This window comes from Cyrtonyx montezumae, unplaced genomic scaffold (genome assembly GCF_038088225.1).
Source record: "Cyrtonyx montezumae isolate F1298 unplaced genomic scaffold, pur_monq_1.0 scaffold_4, whole genome shotgun sequence".
Classification (NCBI taxonomy): Eukaryota; Metazoa; Chordata; class Aves; order Galliformes; family Odontophoridae; genus Cyrtonyx; species Cyrtonyx montezumae.
Window position 1 is genome coordinate 13,783,039 of NW_027072045.1, and position 16,136 is coordinate 13,799,174.

At 53.7% G+C, this 16,136-nt stretch overlaps 2 protein-coding genes across 4 annotated transcripts in view; both read left to right on the forward strand.

The window, feature by feature from the left end:
• GBF1 (golgi brefeldin A resistant guanine nucleotide exchange factor 1) overlaps positions 1 to 7,774 on the forward strand; it is a 94,788-nt gene extending 87,014 nt beyond the window's left edge. The window contains exons 29-40 of one of the 2 annotated variants that reach the window (XM_065746218.1): positions 181 to 334; positions 556 to 778; positions 2,337 to 2,500; positions 2,774 to 3,020; positions 3,344 to 3,543; positions 4,453 to 4,603; positions 4,977 to 5,107; positions 5,321 to 5,422; positions 5,942 to 6,055; positions 6,286 to 6,463; positions 6,659 to 6,796; positions 7,160 to 7,774. In XM_065746218.1, coding sequence (XP_065602290.1) covers positions 181 to 334; positions 556 to 778; positions 2,337 to 2,500; positions 2,774 to 3,020; positions 3,344 to 3,543; positions 4,453 to 4,603; positions 4,977 to 5,107; positions 5,321 to 5,422; positions 5,942 to 6,055; positions 6,286 to 6,463; positions 6,659 to 6,796; positions 7,160 to 7,446 — 2,089 coding nt within the window. In that variant the 3' untranslated portion in view covers positions 7,447 to 7,774. The remainder of the gene's footprint in view (positions 1 to 180; positions 335 to 555; positions 779 to 2,336; positions 2,501 to 2,773; positions 3,021 to 3,343; positions 3,544 to 4,452; positions 4,604 to 4,976; positions 5,108 to 5,320; positions 5,423 to 5,941; positions 6,056 to 6,285; positions 6,464 to 6,658; positions 6,797 to 7,159) is intronic. The other variant, XM_065746219.1, reaches the window with a different exon arrangement.
• A 3,915-nt stretch (positions 7,775 to 11,689) lies between these two features.
• On the forward strand, positions 11,690 to 15,510 carry TMEM150A (transmembrane protein 150A). Of its 2 annotated transcripts, XM_065746337.1 has the most exons (7): positions 11,690 to 11,921; positions 12,787 to 12,834; positions 13,717 to 13,788; positions 13,915 to 13,982; positions 14,102 to 14,229; positions 14,554 to 14,731; positions 15,233 to 15,510. In XM_065746337.1, exons 1-7 carry the CDS (start codon positions 11,842 to 11,844, stop codon positions 15,454 to 15,456), a joined length of 798 nt encoding a protein of 265 aa, XP_065602409.1. In that variant the 5' UTR covers positions 11,690 to 11,841; the 3' UTR covers positions 15,457 to 15,510. The 2 variants fall into 2 exon arrangements, with proteins under 2 accessions (XP_065602409.1, XP_065602410.1); XM_065746338.1 differs by lacking the exon at positions 13,717 to 13,788.
• The last annotated feature ends 626 nt before the right edge of the window (positions 15,511 to 16,136 follow it).

Sequence of the window (16,136 nt, forward strand, 5' to 3'; positions counted from 1 at the left end):
TTGTTGTTTCTATGTGTTTGTTCTTATATCTCTCTGCTGGAGTTTTCCTTTGAAGTTATGAAATACCAGGTTGTGAGGTTATATGGAGTATTTTGGGGGGGGGGGGGGTGGGAAGTAGCTGGATTCTCCTTGTCTCATCTCCTTTCATCCTACCCTTTCCCTCCTCCTTGTTGTGGCTAGGGACCGTGTGACCTGTGTCTGGCAAACTGTCCGAGACCACCTCTATCATCTCTGTGTCAATGCAATGGAGTTCTGCTTCTTAGTGGAGAGGGCAGTGGTGGGGCTGCTGAGGCTGGCAATTCGGCTCCTTCGTCGGGAAGAAATCAGTGCACAGGTAAGGAATTTTTTTGGAAGTCAGTTGAAGGGGTTTTTTGGCTACACCTGGCAACATAGGAAAACAGTTACTGTGGGATGGACCCATGTTTAGCCTGTGTGTGCTGCAAATAACAACAAGCAGTGGTTGTATGTAGCCCTAAGTAAGGGAAGTGGGCTTCGCTGGAGTAGGGAGTGTTTATAATAGGATCTGTTATTCTTGCTGTCTCTTCCTGTGGCTAGGTTCTCCTCTCATTACGTATCCTGCTCATGATGAAGCCAAATGTGCTGTCCAGAGTTAGCCATGAGATTGCCTATGGCCTCCATGATCTGCTGAAGACCAATGCTGCCAACATTCATTCTGGGGATGACTGGTACACGCTCTTCACCCTCCTGGAGTGTATTGGATCTGGGGTAAAGCCACCTGCAGCCCTTCAGGTTACAGCAAGGGCAGATAATGACACAGGTAAGATAGGCCAGCATTTGCTAGGAAATCTGATGCCTGCCTGCCAGATAAGCAGCTGCTTCCTCAAGCTTTTCAATTAGCAGAGGGGACTACAAGAAAACAAAGCTGATATTAAACTACATTATCAAGATTAAAGACCAGCACCTGCTGTTCCCTCCTACCCCATGGTCTGTCCGTGGCTCTACTCTGCCATCTCTTCATACTCTGAGCAGCAGTCCAGGTGCTCATCCCTGGGAGAGCAGTGGGGAGGAAAACTGATACCAGTTGCAGCAGCTGGGGCAGAGCAAAAACCTTCTACAAGGAGTATACTCTGGTGGTTGTAGTCTGGTGCCATGGGTAACACAGACTTAATCTCATCTCGATGTGTAATGTAAACCCAGCTGTTTCCTCTTTTAGGCAACTGACTACTGTGTGTCCCCTTTCTAAGGATCTTGTAAAGGGAGCGGTTCTTTAAACTTCTGTTTCCAAATCAATTTGTATTCTGAATGCCTGAGCAATTCTTCTGGGACCAACCCACTGTTTCCCACTTCTCTTGACTGTGTTAGGAGATAGTCTCTCCAGCAAACTGTTCCTGTTCCACTGTAGCCAGCTGGCAGTGTATTTGAGGCTGACAGCTTCAGGCTTCTGCAGAGAGAGAGAGAGAAAAAAGACTTTCCTAGAAGAATGTTCTCCTCTCTGTTTTTCTAGAACTTCTTTGCTAAGTCCTGATGCATTATGCTAAAGAGCTTGTGACCTTTGCCTTCTGGAGCTAACTAGATTGTTTTTTTCCCCAACTCTTTTTTAAATGCTCCTGCCTTTGCTGCTTGAACAAACTACTTGACTGTGGCGTTCTGCAGATCAAAACGTTATCTTTCCTTCTGAAAATGATTGGTGCACAGTGTTCACAGCAGCTCTAGATCCTAGTAGATTTCCAGATAATGTTGAATGTTGGGGGAAAAAAACACAATTTTTGTTAAAAATAACATTATCTCAGTGCCTTAATTTTGGCCCTTGCAAGGGTTTCTGAGCTTGGAACACATAAAATACAAGGTTATCTTGAAGTTCAGGGAAGGTAGACCAGATAGATATGGAATATGTTGAAGTAAACTGCTGTGAAAGAGAAACACCAGTATTAGCGTGGAGTTGAGTGAGGGACCTCAAAGGCCACACAAGTCCTAACGTTCTGTGTTGTGAGTTGTCCTGGCTGAATCTAGCACCTCCAGCAGTTCTAAAACATGTGGTACATATTCTTCTCCCGGGATCAAGTCGTTGGAATCTGCCCTTTTAAATCCACGGTCATTTAACAGGTGACTTAGCAGAGGGTGGAAATTCGCTTCCCTCTGAAGGGGAGAGACAATCGTACCCACCAGGAATAAATGCCAAAATCTGCATTTCCTTCTATGTCCTGTGCACACTGAAGTTAACAGTTGTTCTTCCTTTCCCAGGAGGAAAGGCCTGGCTCAGATTCTTACAGGACCCACCAGTGATTCTTAACTCATGCTGATCTGAATTGCTTCACCCTTATTCATAGCTACTTTTCCAAGTTCACTCTCTAAAACCCGTGCCTTTTGTCTTGAAGGTGCTCAGTCAGACAGTGAGGTCTCCTCCTCCTATCATCCAAGTGACATGAGCCTGGACCGTGGCTATACATCTGATTCAGAGGTGTACACAGACCATGGGAAGCCAGGCAAGATGCATCGCTCAGTGACAGATGTAGATATGATGAACAGTGGCTGGCTAGTGGTGAGTAACCAAGGGGCTTCCAGTGCCAAAAACTAATCCTAGTTTTTGGAAGAGGATGTGGTAGGGAGATAAAGAATAAGACTGTAGAAGAGAAGCTAAGGTGAGCTGACAATGTGAAGGGAGAATGTGGAGAAGATGCAGATGGAGAGCAGAAAGCTAGGAGGCAGATTTCTAAGGAGGGAAAATTGTTTCAGAAGAAAAGTTCTTTCAGCATGTGCATGGGGTTCTGTTTGTTACATTACTCTCTCGCTACCCTCTTGCTGTGCCCTGCAGGTGGGGAAAGATGACATTGACACCTCTAAACCCAGCGCTGGGCTCAGCAGGCTGGGGCCATCCCCACTTGTCAACCAGTACAGCCTGACTGTGGGACTGGATTTGGGCCCACATGACACAAAGTCTCTCATGAAGTGTGTAGAGTCCTTGTCCTTCATTGTGCGAGATGCTGCCCACGTGACACCTGAGAACTTTGAGCTCTGTGTCAAAACCATCCGCATTTTTGTGGAGGCAAGCTTGAATGGAGGTAAGATGGCCTTTGATGTGACAGCTGGGATCAGGCTTGAGAGTGCCTAGCAGCAGGAAGGGATGTGTTGGGAAATGAGTCCCCAGCACTCAGAGAATCTTCTGCTATGGGAAAAGTTCCTGTCACTGGGACACAAGAGGCCTGCACCTAATGTGAAGGTGCAGCATCAGCAAGTCTCGGCTTCCCATTGTTGCAGAAGGCTGTACCTCTTAAAATGGGTACAACTTTCTACTGGGGATGTCAAAAAGTGGCTGCTGCATGTGTATGAAGGCTGAAGACAATTTGTGATGGAGTTTGCATATTGCATGTTGCTACTTTTTTAGGCTCTAAGTCCCAGGAGAAAAGAGGGAAGATCCACAGACACGATAGTAAATCCAGTCGGTTAAAAAAAAAGCCAAAGGAGAGCTCCACACGGCGATCACGGGTCTTGAGCCAGCACCAGGCCCACACACACAGTGATGAAGATGAGGATGAGAGCATCCCTGCCAGCTACCACACTGTGTCTTTACAGGTTAGTCAGGACGTAAGTATAGCAAGGATTTCCTCCTCTCCTTTCCCACACTTGGGACCTTGCTAGGGAGTTGCTGGGATTCTTCATGGGATGCAGGGAGGTTGTATCCTGGGCTAGTGACCACTGAATGGCAAAGGTTAGGGCTGGTAGCAGTGTGTGGTTCTGCAGTGAGAGAGAAAAGTCAGAAGAGTAGGTGTCTGGAAATTAGTCACTGCAGAAGATCGATGAATGTGGATCAGGGGAGTTAGGAGGCATGACGTGGAATTAGTGGAGAGTCTGACAGGGCATGTGAGCTTATGGAGAGAGAAGAACCCTGTGGGCTGGGACAGTGTTTTCAGGTACAGAGAACTGAGGTGCAAGAGTTATTTCTCTCTATCTTGTCTTTCAAAGGTGTGAAGATAGAGGCTTGCTGACTTAACGCTAGTCTGTTGGGCCACAGTTCAGTAGTAAAGTTGTTGGGATGCTGTTATGTACCAGTTAAAGAGTTTTTCTGAGAGAGCTTTAGCATGTTTCACACTGCTTTAAAAAACTAAGTTACAAGGAGACAGAGTTGTCTCTGGGCAGTGTAGCTGAGTTGCTGTCTTTCTCCTTAAGCCAGGCAGGTAACGTGCTGTGTATTGCAAGTGCTCTGTGCAGGCCAAGGCTGCATTCTTTCTCCTGAGAACTTTGGAATGCCGCTCCCTCAAAGAGGGAATGGATATGGCTACTGACTAACAATAATCTTGCAGAGGATGCCCAGCACTTGAATACTTAGGGATTGCACGGATAACAGGGCCTGACACTATCACCATAGCTAAATATGGGTGTACAAGTAGGATGAAAATTTGAGCAACTGGGATCCTCTTAGCACTGACTTGAAGAGGTGCAGAGACGAGGTTTGATTCAAGAATTGTGTTACTTAATGTGATGCTTGACTTGCAGCTCCTGGATCTCATGCACACCTTGCACACACGAGCAGCTTCCATCTACAGCTCCTGGGCAGAGGAGCAACGCCATCTAGAGACTTCAGGGAGGAAAATCGAAGCAGATTCCCGAGCACTGTGGTCCAACTGCTGGTGTCCTTTGCTACAGGGTAAAGCCATCCCCTTGTGATGAGAAGTGAGCAGGGAGACTTTCAGTACAATGTCAGCCCTCAGGAAAGTGGAGGAGCCAAGGGCTATCTGCAGAAAGCAAACAGAGGTGGTTTTTAGGGTCTGCTGTGTAACTGGGAAAACAAAATTGGGTCGGACCCAGAAAGGTGTCTTTAGCATGACTTAGTTACCAGCTTAATTCTGGATGTGATGGTAGGTTCCCAGTCTGTGACCTCAAAAAAGTATGCATAATGTTTTTTATATTGTTCCTCCCACTCAGTGCATTTGGTCTTTGTTAGCCTTCTCACCATAGGCTAGGTGAGTGGGAATGTGACACTTTCTCTGTGGGCCCTGCACTGAATCCCTTTCTTGCAGGTATTGCCTGGCTGTGCTGTGATGCCCGACGCCAGGTACGGATGCAGGCACTCACCTACTTGCAGCGGGCCCTCCTCGTACATGACCTGCAGGCCCTAGATGCCCTAGAGTGGGAGTCGTGCTTCAATAAGGTAACCTCCTGGTTGGGCTGGGCATTCTTCTCTGCTTAGGCTTCTGACAGAGCTTCTTGGAAATCAATCCATATATTCAATTTCTCACTGCTTCTCTCATGTTCTTTGTCTAGAAATTAATTCCAGAAGCTAGCTTCTTTCTTTAAGGTGGCTAGATGAAAAATGACTGGATGAGATTTTCACAAAGAAATATCAATGTGTCTGATCCAACAGGTACTGTTCCCTCTGCTAACCAAGCTCCTCGAGAACATCAGCCCAGCTGATGTTGGTGGAATGGAAGAGACTAGGATGAGAGCCTCAACGCTGCTCTCCAAGGTGAGTGTGCTGCTGCTGTCTGAAAGCTCAACAGGGAACACATACATCAAGAGGACAACACTGCTTCTCAGCGTTTCTAATTTGGAGAGATGTCAGTTTGTTAGTTTTACTATCTTCAGTGCTGAGCCTTTCCACCATCTTCTGCTGTTGGGATGTGCCTTATTTCCAGAGCTGTCTCCGTGATCTTGGATTCAGAATCGGAGGGTTTTCATGAGCAGTGGAGAGAAGTATATCAGTTAATGTTAATTGAAGACCATTTATTCTAGTTGTGAAGTGATGTTTGTCACAAGGCTGGGCCTGAGGGACTGGAATAAGTGCTGATTAAAACTTGAGTGGCCTCAGATGAGGGAGACAAGATTCATTCTTCTATGTAAGCATCTTAGAAGAATGGATTCCTCTGGCATCCTCAGGCCTTCTGGCCTGCAAGTAGGAGTCGTTCCAGATCTGTGAGATTGGCTTGCCATGTCATAAACAGCAACCTTGATACTACTTGTTGACAATGGTTGTGCTCTTTTCTAGGTATTCCTGCAGCATCTTTCCCCACTGCTCTCTCTGACCACTTTTGCTGCTTTGTGGCTGACAATCCTTGACTTCATGGACAAATACATGCATGCTGGCTCCAGTGACTTACTGGTAAGGTGCTGAAAGTGCTGCAGTGCTTAGAACAATCATTCATGAATTTTAACCTTTTATGCTTTATTTATTTGTTTGGTTTTTTTTTTAATTTAACCCTTGCAAACACCATTTGTTCCATGGTGTCTCCTTTTAGCCTCTGTTTCCAATGCAGCCCATCAGCTTTTTTGAGCCTTTGTTCATTGCTGTGTGTCCCGACTCTCTGTGCTGAGGAGTGTCTCTGATTACAGCTGGAGGCCATCCCAGAATCTCTGAAGAATATGCTGCTTGTAATGGACACAGCTGGGATATTCCACAGTGCAGACTCACGGACAGGATACTCTGATCTTTGGGAAATTACCTGGGAGCGGATTGACTGCTTCTTACCTAGGCTGCGAGATGAGCTCTTCAAACAAACAGTCATCCAAGGTAAAAGGGAATGAGAAACATTAAAAAGTGGGTCTTAGGCCAGTGCCTGCACCTTGTTGTACCCAGCTGCCACAGTGTCTGGATGTTACTGATGATGGATTCAAGAGGATGTAAGAGCTTGGCATCAAGAGGGCAAACTGAGGGTGGGCAAAAAAAGAGCAAACTAATGTAGAGTGTCACTGTTTGTTTTCCTAGATCCTGTCCCCAGCATACCAATGGAGCAGCATCCTCAGAAATCAGCAGCATCTGCCCTTCCCCCTTCTCCTGTGGGGGATGCAAGACCAGCCACCCACCCAGCTCCATCGGAAAAGCCCTCTGATCTGTGTGCTAGTGGTAATTCCCATTTTCTTCTTTATGGAAACATCTTCCCAGAATGTGGAAAGCATACATTGGCTTTTCCTTGCTTTGACCAGCTGTTCTGTGTTGTGGAACTCATTCTGCTTTCATATGGTTTGGTTATGGCCTTCTTGCTGAGATTATTGCAGATAGAGGCTAAGGCAGAATGCTGTGATTGACACCTGTTCCTCAAGGCCCCTTATGAGGGCACATGGAAGGGAAAAGTCAGGGGTGGGGGGAGGGAAATAGTCTGAAAAGGTCCCTGAAGCAAGCTGATCCTTAGGCTAGATTAACTTGGGGCTGAAGTTGACTTTGTCCAGGCCTATGTAAGGATGCATTTTTGTCTCTTCTCTCCTCCAGAGTCAGAGAGAGCTTCTGTACCTGCGTCCCCCACCATCAGCACCTCTGCCTCTCCTTCTTTCACAGCATCAGCTCCAACAAAGACAAGCCCCGTTACAGACATACCTCCTACAACAGCACAGCCACCACTTATCTTGCAGCCTCTTGCCTCTCCTCTGCAGGTTGGGGTGCCACCTATGACTCTACCAATCATCCTCAACCCAGCTCTCATAGAAGCCACCTCTCCTGTTCCCCTCTTAGCTACTCCACGGCCCACTGACCCTGTGACAACATCCGAAGTCAATTAGCTTGAAGGTATCTGAGAACTGTCTGCTGAGGAGGCTCTGGGCAGAGGATGCTGGCCAAATGTTCTCTGATAGCGAGCATGTTTGTTTTAGAAGATGATGCTAACCTGCACAGAAGGGCAGCTGAAGCAGTCCCCCAGAGCACATCGTGTTTGTTCCTTTCTTGCGGCACCTGTCTAGAAATTCCCGACTGCTGCCTTCTTGGTGTCCAGTTCCATTGACCAGTCTCCTTCCTGCCTTCACAATCTCAGGGACCAGGCAACACCCACACCTGGCAGCCTGGGACCGAGCTGCCACTGTGTCATCTGATGAAAAGGGAAAGCTCCTTGATTTAACACTGGAGAGGGCAACAGTACAGGTCTGCCTCTCAGATTGTTCAGTTCAGTCCCTGGACAACTCCCCAGCTGTTACCTAACTTTCCTGCCCGTTCTTCTGGTCGCAGTGCTTTATTTGGGCTGTAGGCATGCCTGGACTCAGCAGGTTGAACATTTTGCCTAGAGGATTGCTCACAGTGTAGTGTCCAGCTTGCTATTCAGGGCTCCTTGTACGCTGTAGCCACACGCTTTCCTTCTGCAACATGGATTGCAATAATTTCCTGATCAGTTAGGGAGCAGAGGAGCCTGATAGGCACAGTGCTGCCTCCCTCCTCTCCTTCTGTGGAAAGGCTGTCTAGTCAGACAGCAAATTCAGGAGGCTGTGCCTAGTTAATCAGCTAAAAAGGAAATGCAGAGCCCTGTAATGTCAGAGCAGAGTGCCACGGCCATCTCTCCAGCATCATTTACGAAGCTGCTCCCCTTGGGTTGCACAGCAGTGCTGCATTGTCTACTGCTTACTACACTGGCCCAGGGTTGTCCCCTCCTCTTCAGCTGGTGTAGATGCTGGGATCAGTGGCACCTGCTTGACAGATGCCCAGCAAGTCTGCTGTGCTGAGGAGCAGCCTTCTTTTGGAAGCTCCTGCAAAGATTGCACCCTTATGCATTTTCTGGTTGTTAGGGGCCCACCTCCTTCACCTGGAGTCTCCTGCAGCTGATAGTCATCATTCCTGTGCTTCTGTCTTGCAGCAAGGACGTCCTGCTCTTCCACCCCCTCAAGTCCAGAGCAGGGCTGGCTGCCTGGCAGGCACTGCATCTCAGTTCTTCCTCCTCTCCAAATTAGTTGGCTAAATTCTCAGTAATACCAATCTCAGAAATCCCACTGGTGACTGGGAGGGACACAGGCATCAACTCCAACCCAGTGTATGCTGTACTGAGAGGAACCCAAGGTTGGGGTGGGAGTACAGCCAGTGTACATATGGGGTAAATGGCTTATAAATCCAATGGACTTTTTACAGTGTAATAAATACATCCTGTAAATGAGTGCTCTAGTGTTGCAGGCTTTTTCTGTTGTAATTTTGTGGCCCAGAGCTTTGGGAAGAGTGGAGCTGAATTATCAAAGCACCTTTCCACCAACCCTGTGGCACAGCGTTCTCTAACGAAGCGAGAGGGAGCGTGGATGGACTTGCTCTAAGAGCTGATTGCTTCCTCCAGGGCTGCAGTGGAGACCAGCCGTGCCGAGGCTAAGTAGGAACGGTTCCATCATGGTTCAATGGGAGCTGTAAGATTGGTGTTCTGTTGGTGCCACGCAGCCAGGACTGAAGGCAGGGGCTGAAGAGCAGGTGCCCTGCTCGACACACAGCCCCCACGCAGACCTCAGTGTCAGTGTGGCTGCCTGCTTTTCTGTGTGCTGAGGAAGAACTCATTTGTGCTGACAGGACTGTGGGTCAGCAGAAGATTCTGGAGTCTTCCAGGGCTAATGCTTGCATGGATGTGGGCAACCACAGATGCTTCCTTCCCTATGGTGCTTTTTGCTTTGTGTGCGCGGTGCCTTTAGAGCTGTGCATCAGTGCCTTCTGTTTTTGGAGGATTCCAGAAGACTCTTGCAGGCTGATAACAAGTTTTAAGAACTTGGGATTTGTTTAAATTTCATGGGCAAAGGTCTAAATGTTGCGTAATGGAAGCGTGGCAGGCGAGCCAGGAAAGTCCCGTTCATAAATCCTGGCTTTCCCTCCCTTCCACCGTTTCTCAGGTATTTTTATTCATTTAACCTTCTTTTCTTCACCCTCCACTGCTTCCAAAGCCGTGGTCCTTCCTGCCCTCACATGTTTTCCTTCACTTATTTGACTTCTTGCACTGCCTGCCCGTGGTGCTTCTGTAACCTCTCTGTCCCATACTTCCAAGCCTTGACTTCTATTTACAGCTCTGTTTTTCTAAGCTGCTTGCTGAAACCTTTAGATGATTAACTCTTTGTAAACCATTACTCAATTCTGAAGTGCCTTTGTGTGAGCGCTGCTGCCCTCTGATCCCTGCACAGTCAGCCAGCCCTTGGACTTCTCGGTGCACTGTCACTGCATGGCAAAGCCCAGCGCTTCGTGCTGCCTGAAGATAGTTGTTTGGAGGGCACTGTGTTTCAAACTGTTTGTAAACCCACTCTGTGCTTGGATCGCTGCTACATCTTAATTCAGACAATTGTGGAGCAAAGCAAAAGCTAGCGGAGGGAAACTGCAGGAAATGGGACTGGAATGTAAGGAATGTAGGATGGAGAGACAAAATTACGCTTTAAACAGTCTCCGTTAAACTTCAAATAGGAACGGACAGAAAAATAGATTTCTTTCAGTGCTGTTTGGGTTTTGCAATAAGGAGGTTTTGTGTGTTACAGGAAAAAAAAGAACAGCAGACAAATGGCTTGTTTAGTGTGAGCTCAGAGGAGAGGAGGAACGAGCTGGCAGGTAGCGTGTGCTCGAGACCGTTCTATTGACCAAGCAGCTTGAACCCTCTGTGACCGAAGCCCTGGGACAGCGTGCGGCCGGCGGCTGCTGTGGGGAGGAGGGGAGGTCCTGGTGCTGGCCCTGGGGTTTGTCCCAGCGTACACTTCTTCAGACTTGGACTTCTTTCTCATTTTTACGGGTCTGACTCACTGTTGTTCCAGAGGATGCTGGACAGACATCACAGCAGTTGGACTTCGCTTGCCTCTTGCCGTTCCAGCATACACAGAGAACTTCTGCAGCTGAAATGGAGCAGGCATAAATGTCAGCAATCAGCATATGTCAGTAGGACGGCTTACTGCGAAGCTTTCTAATGGGAAAAAGCCCTATTTAAAAGATAAGCTCTGGCTGCAAAACATAAATTTGGCACCGAGTGCAGATGCTGAAGCACTGCAGCTTTTAATCAGATGCACCGTGGAAGTAACGATAACTGCCCTGGTCTGCAGGTAAGAGCTCAGAGAGGTGCGCCTCGCTCCTGGAGCTGCCAGCTGCTGAGCTCCTTTGGAAAATCTGCTCTTGTTCAAGCCAGATGCTTCCTGAAACTGCAGTCCCTACTGCTCCACACCACCTGTGCATGCAGAGCAGCCAGCTTGGCTTTGCGCTGCACGTTCTATTGTCCAGGAACAATCCCGGCCCTGCGGAGCTGCCGGAGGCCGCAGCAGCTGCAGCGCTGCCCAGCACCCCCACAGTGGGTGGCATTGTTCGGCTGCTGCCGGGTCGCAGAGGGCTGGGACGGGCAGCAAGGCGACGGCAGTGGGGGGGGAGGGGAGAGTGCGGCCTAGGTCTGGAATGGTGAAGCGCTGCTGTATCCCGTAGTGAAAGCTTGGGGAAATGCTATGCTCGAAATCATGGAGTGAGCCCGGACCTCTGAGGAGCTCAGCGCTGACTGTGGCTCAAATTTTTGGGAAGATTTTCGTGGGTGGCAGGTCCCAGTCTGCAACGCAGCCGCCCTGTGTTGCATAACCCCTGCTGGAGCGAGGTAGGGGCACGGGCAGGGCACGGCCGGCTTCCCCCTCTCCTTGCCTAGAGCAAAGCGCAGCCGGTCCCTGCTGGGGCCTGCACCCACTGGCAACGAGGGAAAGCTGGGGGCCTGCAGCCACACGCCCGGGGCAGCGGGACGGCGTGCTGGGTGGCGTGCAGGCAGGAAATGCGGGTGCTGCTCCCCTGGCACGACCCGGCTGCGCGGCCAGGGCCTGCTGTGCTTCCTCTTCTGTTTGCAAGCCCACCAGTTAAGAAAAGGCGAAACTCGGCCGTATCGGGGGTGCAGAGAGCATCCCTCCCAGCCGCCCCCCCCGCCCCGTGCCCCGCCGCTCCGCGGGCCGGCGGCGCTGCCGCCACGTGGCGCCCGGGGTCGGGCCGGGCCAGCGCCGCTCCGCGCTGCCCGCCGGGCGGGGCGGGCTCTGCCGCCGAGCGGGACCCCGCGGGGCGGGGCCGGGCCGTCCCGTCCCGGCGCGGAGCGGCGCCGCCGACCTCGCTCCTCCCGCCCCGCTCCCGCCGCACCCGGCCCCGGCCCCGCGGCGGCCGCTGCCCATGGGGAGCGCGGCCCGGCGGCGGCCCGGCAGCGCGAGACTCCGCCGCTCGGCCCCGGCCCGCGGGGCATGCCCGACCCCGCCATGCCCGCCTGGGCCATCCTGCCCGTCACGCTGCCCGCCTTCACCATCACCGGCATGTGGATCGTGTGAGTACCCGCGGTCGCGCCCGCAGCGCCCTCCCACGGCTCCGGCAGTGAGCGCGGCCGGGGCTCGGGGTCTGCGAGGTGCTGCGCGGCGACGGGGCGGGAGGGCACCGGGCTGGAAGCTGTCACCCCGGCTGCCCCGATCTCCGGGGTCAACAGTGCGGTGCTGCGGGCACCGGACGAGGGCTTTCTCCGGGTGAGGGCTGCCCTCGCTCCGTCCCGCTGCTCGCTCCCCTGTTACGTGGCACCCGGGGCGACGCAGGGCTCCTCACCCGCGGTGAGACCCCTTAACCTGACCACCTTTGTCCCGGCTGCTGCGGTGGTATGTGCCGCACGGGGCTGCCGGGAGGGCAGCGCCGACCCGTGCCCGAGGTGGCACGGCGTGGCAAGCGAGGTGCCAGACACACGGGGCCGTCCGCTCGGGCGAGCCCGCCTCGTCCCCCACCTGCCTGCTGCCGCTTCTTCGTGCTGTGCCCGCATTCATCCAACGCCGCGGTGAGGAGCTGAGCGGGGCCGGTCTGCTGCATGCGGAGCCGTTCCAGCACTGGGCTGCTTCTCCAGAGTGCCCCGAGCCCCTGGCAGCAGTAGGGAGGGGACAGGAAGAGTGCCACTGGGGCATGGCACGGCCACCAGAGCACCCGTGGGAGCAGCCGCGGTTTTGCAGGACCCCAGCAGAAGGTGGGGACAGGGAGCTGGCAGAACCTGGTCCAGCAGGGAGCTGTGGCACAGAGCTGGGCTCGGCCACTTGCAGGAGCCCAGTTCCTGCTCAGGACAGCCAGGGGAAGGCAGGGCAGTGTGCAGTGCCCTGCAGGCAGCGCCGGCCCGGTGTCCAGGCTCATAGCAGTGACTCTACTCTTGTCTCCCCCAGGTACGCCATGGCGCTCTCCAACAACCACATCTGCCCTGTGCACAACTGGTAAGGCCGGGGGCGGTGGGGCCCCATAACACCGGGAGACCACGGGTCCCCTCCAGACATCACCTGCTGTGCCCATGGGGTTTGGGTGTGGAACCACACGGGGACGCAGTGCGGAGCCAAGCAGGGCTGCAGCCCGCCCCTGCTGCACAGCGGCCCGGCTTTGCTGTCCTGCACGGGGGGGAGAAAACACAACGTGTGGAGGAAGCGTGAAACGAGCAGCGAGGGAGTTGCAGAGGGCTGTGTGTCTCTGTGGGGAAGGCTGGGTGCTGCTTGCTGGAGGCCAACCTGGTGGTGCCGGTGGGGCTGCAGGGTGCAGCTGGCTGTGCCTGGGCTGGAGATGGGCGCTGGGAGGGGACCTGCCAGGACCCCTGGGCAGCTGTCAGCTCGCTGCACCGCCTGAAATCTGCCCAGAAAACCCAAGGTGATTCTTGACAGAGAGTTTGAAGGAGGGAAAAAAAACAACTGTTGCCATTTCCTGTCTGATGGCTTATTCTGTCTTGGGAAGAATGTGTTTGTCTTTGTGGCATAAACAGACGTTAATGATGAATAATGCTTCCGAACTTCAGGCTACTTGCCTTAAAAAAAAATAAAATGAAAAGCTCCCAAACCAAACAGCACCACAAGGGCAGGCCTTGAGGCTCCACGCCTCGCTCGGGCTTGCGGTTGGAAAACAAAGCCACCAGTAAATGAGGAGACAGAAAACACAGCGGGACCGGCCCTTCCCAAATCTCTGTTCTGTTTAACCGTGCGCTGGCTGAGCCTCTTGGGCTGCAGGCGGGCGCCGTGGGCTCCGTGGCTGTGTTGTGAGGGCACTGGGGCGACCCCGGAGGGGCTCCTCTCCTGGGGCCTCCGACTCCTCGGCCCGTCCGTTGCTCCCTGCAGGAACTACAACCAGTCGTGCGGCCTGGACAGCCCCGGCCCCTGCTGCACGCTGGATCACATCCCGCTGGTCAGGTGAGGGGCGGCGGGGGCATGGAGAGAGCCGGGTGGGGGCTCGGGGCCATCCAGGAGCAGAGGCCCCATGGGGACCCCGCAGCCTGGTACCGCCTTGCTGAGGGCTGCCCTGCCTTGTCCCCGCAGCAAGTGCGGCACTCTGCCTCCTGAGAGCTGCTTCTTCAGCCTCATCTGCAGCCTGGGCTCCTTCATGGGTGAGTGCGTGGTGCTGGGCTGGGAGCGGGTGCTGTGTGGTGGGGAGGGGGGCAGCCAGGCCTGTGGGCATTAGGGTCTGTCACCATTGGTGCAGACCAGTGCTGTCTTCATCCCACAGTGATCCTGGTGGGGCTGCTGAGGTACGCCCACGTCCTGGAGCGCATCGGGCCATCGCTCCTCAATACCCTGGGGCTGGCTGCCGGCTGGCTCTGTGCTGCTGGGCTCACCATGGTGGGCAACTTCCAGGCAAGGCCACGGGGCGGGAATGGGCCAGGCTGGGCTGAGGGCTGAGGGTCGGGGAGCATGGGGGGTAAGCAGGCAGACCTGGCAGGGGGTTGTGGCGGAGGACATGGGACTTGGGGTTGTTCCATTCTGTCTGTATGCCCCTTCGCTCAGCTTTGGACTCTGTCCTTCTCTGGGCATTGGGATTGCTCCTCGCTGTGGCTCTGGATGGAGCTCCTTATCTCAGAAAGCCAATACTGAGGCCTGCTGCTGTTTGCAGGGTAGGGTCTGGGAGCAGAGCTGCCCCAGTCATCTCCAGCTGACACTGTACCCGTGCCGTGCCCACAGGTAGACCACGCCAAGGTGCTGCACTACATTGGGGCAGGAGTGGCCTTCCCCACCAGCATGCTGTTCGTCTTCCTGCAGTCCGTCCTCACATACCGTGCGGCCAAGACCCGTGGGCACTACTGGACTGGCCACCTGCGCAGCATCCTCACTGCCGTAGCCTTTGTCACCCTCGTCTTCAGTATCCTTCTCCTGGTCCCCGTCGGTCAGTCAGGGCCTAATGCCTTGTGGCTGGGGGTATGGCAGCCTGGCAGGGCTCCAGCCCTGTGCTGGGCAGAGCGTGGCAGCAGCTGTTATGCTGACAGGTATTTTGAGCCCTTGGCAACACACGGTGTGAATTAGCTATAGCAGAGCCCTGGCAGATCCGAGGCTGACACAAGCCGAGCACAGGAACGCTTTGTGCAGGTGCCCAGCGTAGGAAAACCACAGCAGCCTGCAGGCAGGGCACGGCCTTGGGTCCACACTGGGGCTGCAGACTGCCTGTGGGCAGGGCCCTGTGCAAGGGGCAGTGCTGTGTGGCTGTAGCTGTGCAGGGGTTGGGGAGCAGCACAGGTCACAGGGGCTGAAGGGCAGGAAGCGCTAGGGATCCTTGGATTTGAGGTGGTGTGATTGTTGCAGAGGGCACTGCCTGCCGTGGGTACCTGGGATATGGCCACGCTTTCCTTGACCAGCATGTCCTCAGGCGGTGTGTTCTTCATCCAGGAGAGCTTTGTGCTGCAGCACGTGGCCGCCCTATGCGAGTGGGTGTTCATCATTGATGTCCTGGTCTTCTACGGCACCTTCACCTTTGAGTTCGGGGCCATCTCCACGGACACCTTTCTGGTGCTGCTGAAAGCCAGCCGGGCCCCCAAGAGCCACAAAGGGGAGGACAGCCTGCCTGGTGTGGAGGGGCTGCCCATGCTCTGAGCTCCGTGCCACGAGCGTCTCCCAGCCTAGTGCCTCTGGGTGCAGTGTGTGCGTGTCTGTGTGTGTGTGCTGCTCGGTACCTGTCCTCCTACCAGGGGCTGGGGCTGCCTCTTCTCAGCTGCTGAACACAATCAGGGCCCCTCTGCCCAGGCTTTGGCCAACAGCTTCCCTGGGATGTCTCTGCCCTTCCCGTGCTCCTTATCAGCCGGCATGGGAGGCCTTACAGGGCTGCAGCTTCCTTGGGTTCTGGCCAGGGTCAGTGAGACCTGCGTGGCCCCTGAGGAACCCTTGGTTCATGGGAGGGTGGCGAGTGGGTGTGTATGGACGTAATGCTCCGTATATGTATATATATATGTATATATACACATACTATTTAGTTTTCCTTGTCCCTCGAGAGGGGTGGTTGCTGCTGCCGTGCGCGTTATCAGGTCGTGCTGTCCGACCGGCTCACAATCAGCCTAGTACCCACCGGTATGTGTAGCTCAAAGAGGATTTTGATACATAATATATTACAAAACGACCAAAAAAAAAGTCACCTAGAGTGCACGAACCGCACCAGCGCGGAGCCGCGTCCGCCCGCTGCCCTACGCCCCGCCCCGTGTCCCTGCGGGCCGGGCGGGCCTGGAAGCCCCGGGAGGGGGAGGCGGGGCCGGGCCGGGACTTTCCCGGGGCAGCGGCGG